Source organism: Agelaius phoeniceus, chromosome 6 (genome assembly GCF_051311805.1).
Source record: "Agelaius phoeniceus isolate bAgePho1 chromosome 6, bAgePho1.hap1, whole genome shotgun sequence".
Classification (NCBI taxonomy): domain Eukaryota; kingdom Metazoa; phylum Chordata; class Aves; order Passeriformes; family Icteridae; genus Agelaius; species Agelaius phoeniceus.
Window position 1 is genome coordinate 47431257 of NC_135270.1, and position 13376 is coordinate 47444632.

A 13376-nucleotide genomic window follows, 5' to 3' on the forward strand; every position below is an offset into this window, starting at 1 on the left:
GTAAGCCACTTTTTGCTTGATAAGGATAAGATAAAGCACAATTTTCAAGAACAAATTGTTTATAGTTCCTAGTCAGAAAAAAAGAATTATAATTGATTAGGTAACTTCTGGTCCTCTCAAGAGCAGTCTGTTTTCTCAGGAAATAGCTTCTGCCAAAGCAAGTAAAGCTCCCCTGTGAGAAATACAAAGCAAAAAGCAAAAGATCATTTAACCAGTGCATAGAAATGCACTGAAAACTGCATGAGATTTATAGCAAAATACATGCACTGATAACTGCTGCACCAGTTTATAATAATAGGTTATTCTAAGAGAGACTGAGAAAGAGTCAGGGCTCAGACACCTGGTGTGGTGCTGCAAGTTTCTGACACTCATTTACTCACCACCTCAACTAAGCCACATGGAATGGTTTATCTCTTTCAGATTGCTGTTGATGGTGGTACTCACTTATATTTCACCAATTTGCAAAGTTATGCAGCACAAGAAAAGAAAAGAAAAGGAGAGACAACATGTGTAGACGATCGCAGGCTTCAAACGTCCTGTAGCTGGAGTTCTTACCTACAGAATTCTACAACACAGCCTTTCTCAAGAGAAGGAAAATAAAATATCTCTTGTTGATTTAAAGATGAGGATGGCTACCCTCTCACAGCCTTTTTCCCATTCTTTATGTTTAGGACCCTCCCATCCCAATCCTTAATAATATTTCTTTATTCATTATATGAAATTCAGTTATAAGTGATTAGATGTCAGATGTTACCTACAAGCAAAGCATACCAGGTGCTACATAACTTTTATTGCTGTGTAAGTTCTCAGCCCCAGCTATACTTTAATAAATTCAATGAGCACAAAAATGCCCAGGGAACCAAAATAATCATAATTAGCTCAGTGCATACTTCAGCAGAATGACCTAATTTAAAAAGTGTTTTGCAAAGCAATTCTCATATTGAAAGGCAATTACACAGAGCAAAATAAAAATAGAACTTTTGAGATCCATGCAAAAAAGCACCAGCAAGTTATCTATGAAAAGGGATGTAAGAGACTACAGAGGATAGCAGGGAAGAGCACATATTTTCAATTTTTTCCATGCCTTCTCTCTTTTCCTTTTTGTTCTTTTTTTGAAAATAAGGAGAACTTAAATATCAAGAACAACTATTAGCACTTCACTGGCACTAGGCCTCCTGGCCATTTCCTGAATTACTAAGACTACTGACATTTTCCTTATGTTAAATTAGTCATCCTTGTTAATGTTTTTTATTAGTATAAATCTGTATGTTTTACATTCTATTTTAGGCAGCCAGTTACCCAGAAAAAAAGCAGAGAGGAAAAGGGATGTCAACAAAACCCATCTGTCAATGACTTTTATGTAGTCAGCCCTTCAGAGGGTAAAAGGCATAAGAAGCTGGAAAGAGTCTGGAAAGACTTTTAACGGGAATTACCCTTTCTAAAACCTACCAAAAAAAAAAAAAAAGCCCAAAAAATGAAATTTTTTAATGCTGTGATCAGATGCTTTTACAATTTTGCTGGCTCTTTATCATCTCTACTTAGTACTACAAAAGAGATACTTCCCATGTAAAAACGGTAAAGAGCAACAAATATTTTGTTTTCTTTAAATAATATTAGACACGTATCTGTCTATAGGAGCCTCAATGCAGATAATTAAGGTATGCTTGAACATTTAAGAAAAACATTGAGAGAGACAGAAGCCCAAAAACCAAATTTCTGGAGGTCCCAACTCAGCCTTTTCAGTTGCACTGTTTTGCTACTGACACTTCTGTATGCAAAGACAATAAGATGTATCCAAAATATTAAGGCAGATTTGTAGGACAGAATATATGTATAGATACATACATGTGGATATTTTACATGCATATAGTTGAGTGACATCAGTTGAGAAAGGTATATTAATCTCTTGCACCTTCCTTCTATGATTGCTATGGATAACGTACCATGGAAACAAGAGAAGAAAGAACAAAATTTGTGCTTTATAGATTTTTACCACTGGTAAAAATACAATAAGTCTTGCATAACAGGAAAATGTAACAAGACTTTGTCCACAAAGTGTTCCCATCGTGTTTCCTAACACAAATCATTACTTCTATCTACAAACCTTGCCTTGCTTGCATTCCTAGAATGACAGGATGACAGAAGTAGGAAGGGAACTTAAGATTCTCTACAGCCAAACTTGATATAGAGTTACCTACAGTGGGTTGCCAAGGGCTGCCAGATTTTGAGTATCTCCAAAGATGTGAGACCCCCACAAACTCTTGGCAAGTGGATGCATCTTACATGTGCATCTAAAATACTGTCACCATCACACAAATGCTATCTCACCATGCTCCTGTTCCTGTCAATTACCTGAAACAGTGTAGGGCAGGGAATCCCAGCTCAGGTGCTTTGTTATGATGTTTAGAAAACCAAAGCCCTGTTCCAGACTGGGCCATCGTGATCCTTGGATTTTTTCCTCAAATTGAAACTATACTTGGTTGCTACTTCCAAAATTATAATATTTGATCCATAGTTGCTGTATATGAAGTGAATTAATAATAGCTCAGTTTTGATTACAGAACCTGATTCAAAGACTTTATCCTATAAAATGGGAATCAAAGCTTGAGATGAACACTACTTATATTTCAAAAACAGAAAACAAAGATTCTTAAAATCTTCCAAGCAAAGAGAAGGAACTTTGGAGTAATACTGCACATTGCAGACTGACCTGCTTCAGCAGCAAATTGTCATGAATTATCTGGTGGGTGAAATTTTATCAGTTCCACACAATACAATAAAACAGTGGAATGATTCGTGACCTGCCAAATAAAGAGCAGTAACTCTAGCCAAAGCATCCCTTCCTTCTGCCAGCATCTGCCACTAATTAATTTTCCACTTTTTAAAATGGGAACAAACAGAAGTGATAAAATGGTTTCTGGCAAGCTGTGCCTGAATAGATAAACTGTGGAAAAATCTATTACACAGATAACACGAAAACAGAAATTTAAAGCTGAGATTGTGGGCAAAAATCCTTCTGCTAAAAAACCCCTACAATCAAAAAAAAAAAAAAAGAATAAAAAAACCCAAGAAACCCCAAACAAACAACCCCCAAAGTTAAAAAAACCCAAACAAACAACAAGCCTAACTTTCTGAGCCTTTAAGTGTTTCGGGGTGGTTTTTTTTTTGGTCTACTTTTAAATTAACTTTCCTGAGATTTCTATTTGAAAGAGTTTCTCTCTGTATTCAGAAAGCTGCCTTTACCATTGCAACTAGATTCTCAATAAATAGTACACCTCACCAGCTTAGTTTCTCCATATGAGTCCAGTTCCATTCAATGCAACTACTGTGCATGCAGCACAAAATCAGATTGCCTTTTGCATCTTCTGCTCCTCAGATTGTCTAAACCAAACACCCATTTAAGCAAGCTGCAGAATTCCTCCTGGAATGGCTGACAGCTGAGGACAGCACTAATGAGTTGAAGAGACCTTAGGGAGCTCACTCTTTGGGTGAAAAGCATCCAAGAATGGAGGTATTTTCTTGCTGAAAGATCTGCTCCTGTCACAGCTGCTTTAAGCCATTTGGAGTAAATACAGAGTAATGTGAAAAGAAAGTCTGAAGCAGGACCTGTAATAGCATCAGCCCCATAATTCCACTTACAGAACAGTTCACAGGGCATCAACACAGTCCTGCCTGAGTAAATGGGAGCTCAGTGCTTCAAGCTATAAACAAAATTAGTGCTGCAAATTCCCTTTCTCTTTCCAAAAGGGAGACCAGGTTCTAGTTTAAATTCAGATTTGTAGCAGTTATTGTTGTCAAATACTGAACATATATAGATCTGTGTTAAAAGAGTACTGTGAAATTCAGATACAGCATTTAGGACTTAAGAAATTCTACTAATCTTTCTCCAAGTCAGTATGAAATAGTTAACTGCTGTATTTGATCTAAATTAAAAAATAAAATAAGGTAACTTTGAAACAAACAGGGAAAAACACTTCCCTAATTTTTCACCTCGATTTCCACTGTAGTATACTTCAAGCACTAATGACCATGCAAGTTGATTTTATGCAATTTTTTACTGCACCAAGCACTGATGGTTTTCTCTTGTAAGGCTAAAAGGGGAAATAATATTTTCATGACAGAAGAGAATATAGCCTGTGAGTGCCTCACAGCAGATGAAGTATTTAAAATGTATCAAAATGGTCCTTGAACTCAATGGTTTGCACCTCAAAATGCAAGCAGAATGGCCACTGTTTTCTCAGGGTACTGAATGCAATCACTTGAAATATTTAGATGTTTAGATGTGGTCAAATCACAGTAAAATGCACTCTATAAGGATCAGTGAGTATTTGGCCAAACATGTATTTTGCTTTCTCTACATTTTGTGAAATGATTTTGAAGTTTCTGAAGGGCAAACCCACAACATTTTATACACAAATCTAACAAAACAATGACCTACATTTCTCCATTCTTTGTCAAGCACCCTGTGCATAAGGATGCACTTAGAGAGTGAGTCAAAGGAGCACTGAGATTTGGCATCAGCATTTAGCTCTGTACTAACCACTTACAACCCAAACCACCCATGAGAACCAGCACAATGTACTTAGGACAGACCTGTGAGGCCCAAACCAACAATGTTACTGTGCAGGGCCTGAGGATGAAAATGAAATGAGTTACTGAATGTTTTCCACATGAGAATACTGAATTACTGAAAGAAAAAAGTTAGCTGGGTGACTGTGTTTCTCTTCCTTAACTCCCATGACCCTTTCAAACAGGTTCTGAATTCATGTTTTAAAGTATTCTCTGTTTTTCCTTTTTTTTCAGTCAACTCAACATCCGTGACAGGCTCACAAGCACATACAACCCATACAAACCAGACTTCTTTCTGGCAGTGTCTTTGGGTTGAAAAAAAATATAAGAAGTCAGTATAGTACAGTAAGAAATAAATAACTGTATTTATAACTGAGAGTTAAAGCACACATAGTTAATCTAAGCCTTATGGGATCTGGTTTAGCTATGCATAATTATAGGAAACTAACAGGTATCTAACAGTGTGAAGTAGGAAATGTAACTCCCTAAGATATTGCTTTTTGAAAACTAATTTCTACATGAGCAAATTGCTTATGTAATTTCTCCCTTCCTGTTCTAGTTTTCTGCTCTTAGAACCTAAATTACTAATAAAATGAACTGGCAAGTGCTATGGTTTTTTGTGTTTTTTTTGATATTCAGGAAGTACTACAGTCTTCTGGGGTTATAGCAGCATACAAATGCTGAATACCTATTTCACCTCAAAGCTAGATTTAAGTAGGAAATTTTAGCCTGAGAGAGAATACACAGATTTGTTTCCTGGACAATGGATTGAAATATTCATTGCCATTTCAGGCATTACTGAATGATGGTCTGTTTCAGGAGTTTCCAGACGTCAGCAGTAGGGCTACTTTCCACAACAGCACTCTGACTGCAGAAGATAAAAGAACGTTTGTTCCTTTTTTTTTCAGGGGAGGAAAACAATGAGAAAAGCAGGAAGGCAGCAATAATGCAGAAATCTGGAGGTAGTGATAAAGGGTAGGGAGAATGGAGAAAGTTGCATAAATAAATCCATTCTGGCCAAAATCAGGCAGGTGATAACCATAGGTATATGACACTGAAGTGTAAATCATCTTTTAAAAATTAAGTAATTAAAGAAAATTTTAGATTTCATTAGTTGTGAGAAAAAAATATTTGAAATACAGAAAACAAACCAAAGAATTTCAAAGCTTTAGAACACAAGTTCATGTTGTTTTTTCTGAGTGCACTGTACAAACCTTAAAAAGAAGAAAGGACACTGCATTTGTTCAAAAGAATTCTGTAAAGTACACCTAATTAATACTGACATTATTGCTTCCCTCTTGACATCTTGTGAAGAGTGAGAGCTAGCCAAATAGCAAGTTGGTATAACCTCTGTCTTGGAGAAAATTTCAGTTAGTGACAAACAGGAAAAAATAGCACCTGAGAATAAGGCAGAGTTTAAAATGAGCATTGCTCAACAAAATAAAGTGAATGAACATATGGATTAAAACACTAAACTGTGTAGGGAATAATTCAGTTCCACAAGGAACTGCAGAATTTAAACAGCATTTCTCCTTGAAAAAAGCTAGTTTTGTTGTTGGGCTGATTTAATTAATGAGCCCCCCAACATCTTAGAAGGGGTGGAAATAGCAGTGAGCAGGAACATGCTGCCCCTGCAGCCAGTTCTCTGTTGGAAGAGCTCCCATCTTAGATAATGCAACAGTATGGCCCAAGCAGCTCCATTTCCCAAGTTCAGTTGAGCAGAATACAGCTAAACCATTTTTCATTTACTCTTGGATCAAGACCCCAACATTTGGTGTTATGTTGTCTTAGGCATTTCATTAGTAAGGTAAAAACCTTCCCTGTCAAACCCTCCCTTTTGTGATCATCACTTTGTTGGCAAACAGATCTCTTTCATCACTCTTAACTGCTCCAATTTTCACACCATCATCAAGATCTCCTGGTTTTCATTTTAGTAACTCTCTCGAAACAGGAGTAAATCTGTGAAGACCTTAGAGACAGCAGCAAAATGAGTAAGGAATTGTTTCTTAAAAAATATTGTAATTTTGCAAAAATGATGATGCCAGCCAATAGAAAGCAATTGCATTCAGATAGTACACTAGACTTCTGCAGAGTCTTCATGGCCACACTGATAGAATGTGGATCTGCATGAGAGACAAATCCAGGAGTCTTTTGGCAGAAACTCCAAAGCACAGCACATGCTGTAACTCCCAGGAAGAAGAACAGCACCTCTGGAGCCACAAAACTAACCTTTCTGGTCTCTACTCACACAGTTCTCCAGTAATTTAAATTAACAAGGTTGTTTCTGTGTAGAAACAGTAGATCATATTCAGGAATAGGTGCTTAGAGAGAACTTATGGTGAAAATATTGTATGAAATGTTGTATGAAAAATAGTAAATTTTTCTAAGTTTAGGTTTTCATCCTTCTTACCAGAGTGATATAACTTCATTAAAAGGATGGATTATAAAAGGAGAAAACTCCTATTCCCAATATGCTATTCTTATTCATACAAATTGAAACATATATTTTATATAGCTTCCCCCCTCCCCAGACAACTACAGAGACTCAAATCAAAGATCCAGATTTTCAAATCATTTAGCATGAGGAAATTTTCTTGAGTGTCACGTGTCACTCATTCTAAAATTTTAATAAAAACAAACAAAAGTCCTTCCAAACTGATTTCCAATTCAAATATTCAAGTAATTTCACTTGGAGAAGCAGGCCTGGATACAGATGCTACATGCTAGAATTCATGCCATCTTTAAATCTTTCTTGCTTTTTGTTGCATTTTATACATAAAGCTTCTATGATTTATACTTGAGCAAATGAGCATTTGCCCCTCAAAAGGAAATTCACCAAAACTTATTAAATAAATATAGGCTCTAAGGTAATTTTTATGTGGAAACAGTTGCATTTGATATTACTTTTGAAGCATTGCTAGAAAGCCATATCAAATATTTTTTAAATATCAAATTAATCACAGAAAATAAAGGTTTTTTTTGCATAGAACTTTCATTCATAAACCAATTGTCAGCTTAGAATTGTGAATACAAATATTAGAAGCTAATGTTTGAGCTGTTGTCACAGAGGTTGGTACCTCTACATTGCTGTTGTGATAGCTCCCCTGCCACTGAGATCATATTTCTTTATAATAAATAGGTGAATATACACAAACAATGTGTTGGGATGTACAGATACTCATCTATACACACAGGCAAGAGTAAACACTGCAGGCCTCCTCATTAAAATAATCTTTGCAATAGTCAAAAGGTCAAGAAGAATACAGAAGCTTTCTCCTACATGAAATTACACAGACAAATATTTTTATAGCACACGTCTTGAATATTTGTATTTAAGCAGCATAAATCTCTCAGAATCTATTCAAAACATCATCCTAGAGCAGAAAAGGTGCAGAACAGTAGAAAAAGTTCTTAGAAACAAAATTTTAAATTATAAGAATCCTTTAAAAGGACTGTCCAATCCAATGAAATGAGCAGTTATCTACAAGCTAGGACTCAAACAGAAAATCTCATAAAAAGGAAACCTAGATTGGAAGCCCAGTAATTTTCATCTCACAACACATGTCTCTTAGACAGCTAATTTCTCAGTCATTCTGAAGAGCACTGTGTGTTTACAGACTATTTATTCAAAAGTGCATTCAGGGGAGGGGCAAAAAGACACCCAGCAAAACATGAGCGTTCATTTTCACTGAGTTGCACTGCTTTAGATTGACTGCCTGCTTCTTCAGGAAAGGCAATCTTTTGGCATTTGTCAGCAGGCTCCAATATCCTGAAATGCTGAAAAAGGTGAAACAAAAAACTTTCTCTGCGCTGCCTTCCTATCTGATCTTTTGTCTCATATGTTTCCCTCAGGGATGCACAAGAAATTTATCTGAATAATTCATAAGCACCTAGGCAGAAACCAGCTTCTATTTCTGAACAAAAAGGTTGGGTAAGAAGCTGATTTCAGTTGTTCTATTCTGCTCTATCTGGAAGAAAACTGGATTAAAAGTAATTTTCTTAACATAGTAAGCACACAATATATACATGTATGTATCCATGAAGTATATAAACAAACATATGTTTATGCTGGGGAAGGTACCTTTGTACTCAGAGCTATACATTCATTTAGGGGCAAGACTGATTCTCTACCTTTCAAAAACCCAAGAAATGGCATAGCACAAAGGTAATCAATAAACATGCAGAATGCAGAAAACAGCTGTACTCTGCACTGGTGTGGCCTCCAGTGCTGTGTGCAGCTTTGGGACCACAGTGTAAGAAGGAAATAAAGGGACTGAAGGCATCCAAAGGGGGGCAATGAGCACAGTGAAGGGCCTTGAGGGGAAGCCATGTGAGGAGAGCTGAGGTCACTTGGTCTGCTCAGCCTGGGGGAGACTGAGGCGAGACCCCACTGCAGAGACAACCTCCTGTGAGGGGAAGAGGAGGGGCAGACACTGATCTCCTCTCGTGAACAGTGACAGGACTGAAGGAATGGCCTGAAGTTGTGTCAGGAGAGGTTTAGGTTGGATATCAGGAAAACCCAGAGGGTGTTTAGGCACTGGAACAGCTTCCCCAGGGCAGTGGTCACAGCACCAGTCTGACAGAGCTCAAGAAGTGTTTGGACAATGCTCTTGGACACATGGTGTGACTCTTGGAGTCTCCTGGGCAGGGGCAGAGTTGAACTTGATGATCCTTGTAGGTCTCTTCCAACTCAGAATATTCTATGATTTTATGAACTTAACTTTTACTTCAGAATACCAAAATGCCTGGTCTTTCCTGTACACTATCCAGCTACAGTATCCAACTCTTCTCTTACCATAAGCCACCTTCACTTCCCAATGGCATGAATATTATTAGGCAGATGCAAATTGCTTCTTCTTCTATAGCCTCTACTAGGATTGGAATAGTCTTATGGCCTACAAATCCTTTGTATGTCCCAACATACAAAAGACAGAATAAATGCCAGGAAAGATTGTTTCCAAAGCATTTTGTAATAAGAATAAAGATCCCAATCTCACAAGTTATGGTTACCTACATCAAGTCAGGACTTCACAGTACAGTGTCACCAGTTGAGATGACATTGCTCATGACCATGGGCCCAGGACTTACCAGCCTCTGCATGCTTTTCACATGGGTAGGGCTAATGGATAAGGCCTCTTCATACCAGCGTTTGGCTTCATCAATGTTTCCACGCAGTTCAGCCACCTGACCCCTCATGTAGAGAACATAATGTGACATTGGAAAGAGATTAGCTGCTTCCTGGGTACATGCTGTAGCCTCAGCAGGCTTCCCAATTCCTATGTAGACTTCAGCTGTGGAAGGAATGTCAGGACCAATTAATGATTCTTGCTTCATCATACCACGACTAGATGTTGTCACATGTGCTTTATTTGTAAATAGTTTTACTTTAGATAAAGACTATTTTCCTTAAAAAATTTTGCATCTTAAAAGAGAAATTATTACCTAAATTATTTCAAATGCATTACTCTTTCAGGAAAGTTGGTTTTTTAAGTGTATCAGGACTTACAACTTCTAAATAGCTGTTTGAAACCCCAGAATACTCTTTCTAGTTTGTTATTTTTATCTTAAGTCTTGGATTTTTTTTTTTTTTTTTTTTTTTTTTTTTGTTTTTGTTTTTGTGGACAAGTCTCCACGGCATGGCGAGACTCCTCTCCCTAAGAGAACTGAAGAAAGACTATTTTGGAGGTGGTAAACTGACTGAAAGTCCCAGGTTTTGCCTCTTTATGATGTTAGTGAGAAAGAAACAAGGGTGTGGGAGGAGTAGAAGTGTTCTGGTTTATTCTGATTCTCTTATTATTTTATATTTTAATTCTGTTAATAAAGTTTTCTTTATACCCTTTAAAGTTTTGAGCCTGTTTTGCCCTCCTCCTAATCCATATCTCACCACAGGAAATGAGTAAATGATTCTAGTGAGTGCACTGGCATTTGGCCAGCACTAAACCCACCACATTAATTGGTGCGTTGGCTGGGAAAGAAGAAACTCAGATTGGCAAACCAAAACCGCCACAACCCACAAAATTTTTTTTAAAAACCAAAAAAAACCCCCCCACCAAACAGAAAATAAGTAGTGGAACAAGCTGCCACAGAAGGCTGAGAAATTATCAGCATTATAGATGCTGAGAGTTACTGTAGATGGTCATCTGTGGCATTTTATAAGTATTTAAAGTCAATGCTGCCACAATGCAGAGCAGGTGACTTACTACACCCTGTTGGACCTGGCCCTATTCTAACCTGTGTTGCTTTTGAGTAGCCCAAATGAGATCACTATTATTAATCACTGTAATTGCTTTCTTTCCAATCTTCTGGGCTTTTTCTCTAAACCACTAAACCATTTATAACTGAGAGCCATGACCCTGCAATGGCTTTCATACCACGAAACTGTAGATATAAATAGGTACATTTAAATGCTATATAAATGCTAAATAAAGCACTGTTTTGTTGAAAACACGAAAGAAAAAAAAAAAAGTCACTGAAAAATGCTCTGAAAGCAGAACAAAGCATAACAATTGCTGGTTGATTTCTAAATTACATCTTTCTGATCCAGCTATCAATAAAAACAATTGCATGTTATACATTTTTAACTGTATAAAAATACACTGGATCATAATTTTCTGGTTAAAATTTTATGTAACAGCTACTTGTGATACTGCAGTTAGCTTGAGGCTTGAGGCATCATAAGAATACTAAATCCACTCATCATGACTCCACATTTAGACAAACAACCCTGAATCTTTAACATTAACGAAACCTGAAGGAAAAGAATGGAATTCAGGCTCATTATCACAGCTGCAAGGGACAGGTTGCTCAAAAGTACTACTACTGTTTCTTTCCTGCACATGCAGAGTTATTTCTTTTCTATTATAAAATTTTGTAGTTACAGGAAATCTAGTCAAAAATCTTATAAACATATTTTTCCATTCAGTGGATTCAGTGATCTGGGATTAGCTCAGTTGGTTGGAGCATGGTGCTAGTAATGCCAAGGTCACAGGTTCCATCCCCTCACAGATCATTCACTTAAGAATTGCACTTGATGATCCTTGTGAGTGCCTTACAAATCAGAATATTCTGGGATTCTGCAAGGACACCCAGATTTCCAAGCACTAAGATACTCTAGGTACTTCAGAAACTAAATTCTTCAGGGATAAGGGAGAGAGTACTGTATTTGTTCCACAGAACATATGACTCTACTGGTAACAGCTACATTCTAAAACTACTGCCTTATCTTTCATAAATGATCTTACACAGAGAGCAACTCTAGCATGCTTTTTATTTCTTGGCTTGTTTCAGTGCCACACACATGGAAAAAATATGATCTGATAAGTGGGAACAGATTCTGAATGAAGCAAACAGATTTTACTAAGTCCTTAGCCTAGCAATAAAGGAGAGGGCATAAAAAATAAATTTTCCTATCACAATACCTGCATGTAGCCATATTTGAGCCAGAGTCATCCAAGGATGCAGGGGACCTTGTTTAGGGGCACTGCTTTGCAGGGAAGAGGCAACCTCGGACAGTGCTTGCTCCACTCTGGAAGCTGCTATTGATGTGGCATGGACTGAACCTGTAGAAGTAACAAAAAGAATTTACCAGCACAGAAATAATGAAGGCCATATGCATGGCATAAAACATTTAATTGCAACCCCTTTCATAAGAGGCTGTACCCCAAACTCAATATTTATTTTACATTTACCATCTTGAAGAATTTTTTTAAATGCCAGATTAATTTTCTTATAAAAGCTTTTATATTGGTCTGAAAATTATATAAAAAACACACTAAACTTTGGTAACTGTACCTGACATTTTTTGGGGTTGCTATTATGAATACTCTCTATTAAACTTGACACCTCTTTTCTGGCAATGTACAATCCAAAAAAGGTTTGTGATGGTATCATACACTGTAGTCTTCAGGTTGCTGCATTCACTTTGATGTTAGTATTAACTTCATCTTTCCACAGAGTGCAATTAGAGGATTATTTTACAATAATAACAGAACAAAAAAGAGAACTAAAATACACACAGTGATCACCACATACACTACCACAAATACACCATTAAACTGCACTGAATGTAAAACTTGTCTAATCAAGAAGGCTGAGTGTAAGTACCTTGTGGCAAAAAAGTCCACAAAGTTTTTTTGCATAGAAAACATTCCCAGAGCATATTAAGGATAATTCTCATAAAATGTATCATTTCCAAGTCAGATTAGAATCTCATTGGCAAATAATAACCTTTTCAAAGTACTGGAATTAAAAAGCTTCTATGACTAGAGAATATCTAATGGCAACTGTACTTTGGATAGTCAATTACTGCCAGCATATTTAGTCATGACTTTTTTTTAAAATCAAGACCATAAATGTTTTAAACTACATTCCTTCTTGTCATCTAAGCCTCAGCATTATCTCTAGTTGTTTTATAATTACAAATTACAAATCTCATACTGATTAGACCTGATTAAAAAATAAAGGCAGTATAATATTCTATAATGGATCAGATGAGAAATTGTCTAATCCCATCCCCATATCCATAATGATCAACAATGGCAGATACTCCAAAAGATAGTATTGAATCCTGTACAAGTTGAACTGCACCCAAAAGCTTGTCCTCATCATTACAAGTTAAGAAATAAACAAAACCTTCACTCAATGTTGCAGCTTTTCTAAGAATTTTAATGAGAAGAGATCTGTCACATGAAATATACATTTTTAAATGTGACAAGATAAATCAGCAAACCAGAAAGCACAGGAAATCCCTAGTCAACAGATCAATAGGAAGAGGAAGTTAGTCTTAAAGTATGCATCATAGTTCCCTT

The 13376-nt window shown here is 36.7% G+C and overlaps 1 protein-coding gene across 1 annotated transcript in view; it reads right to left on the reverse strand.

The window, feature by feature from the left end:
• Positions 1-13376, reverse strand: part of TTC7B (tetratricopeptide repeat domain 7B) — a 118483-nt gene that overhangs the window by 17171 nt on the left and 87936 nt on the right. The window contains exons 18-19 of the mRNA XM_054635132.2: positions 11988-12128; positions 9658-9860 (exon numbers count right to left, since the gene is read on the reverse strand). Coding sequence (XP_054491107.2) covers positions 9658-9860; positions 11988-12128 — 344 coding nt within the window. The remainder of the gene's footprint in view (positions 1-9657; positions 9861-11987; positions 12129-13376) is intronic.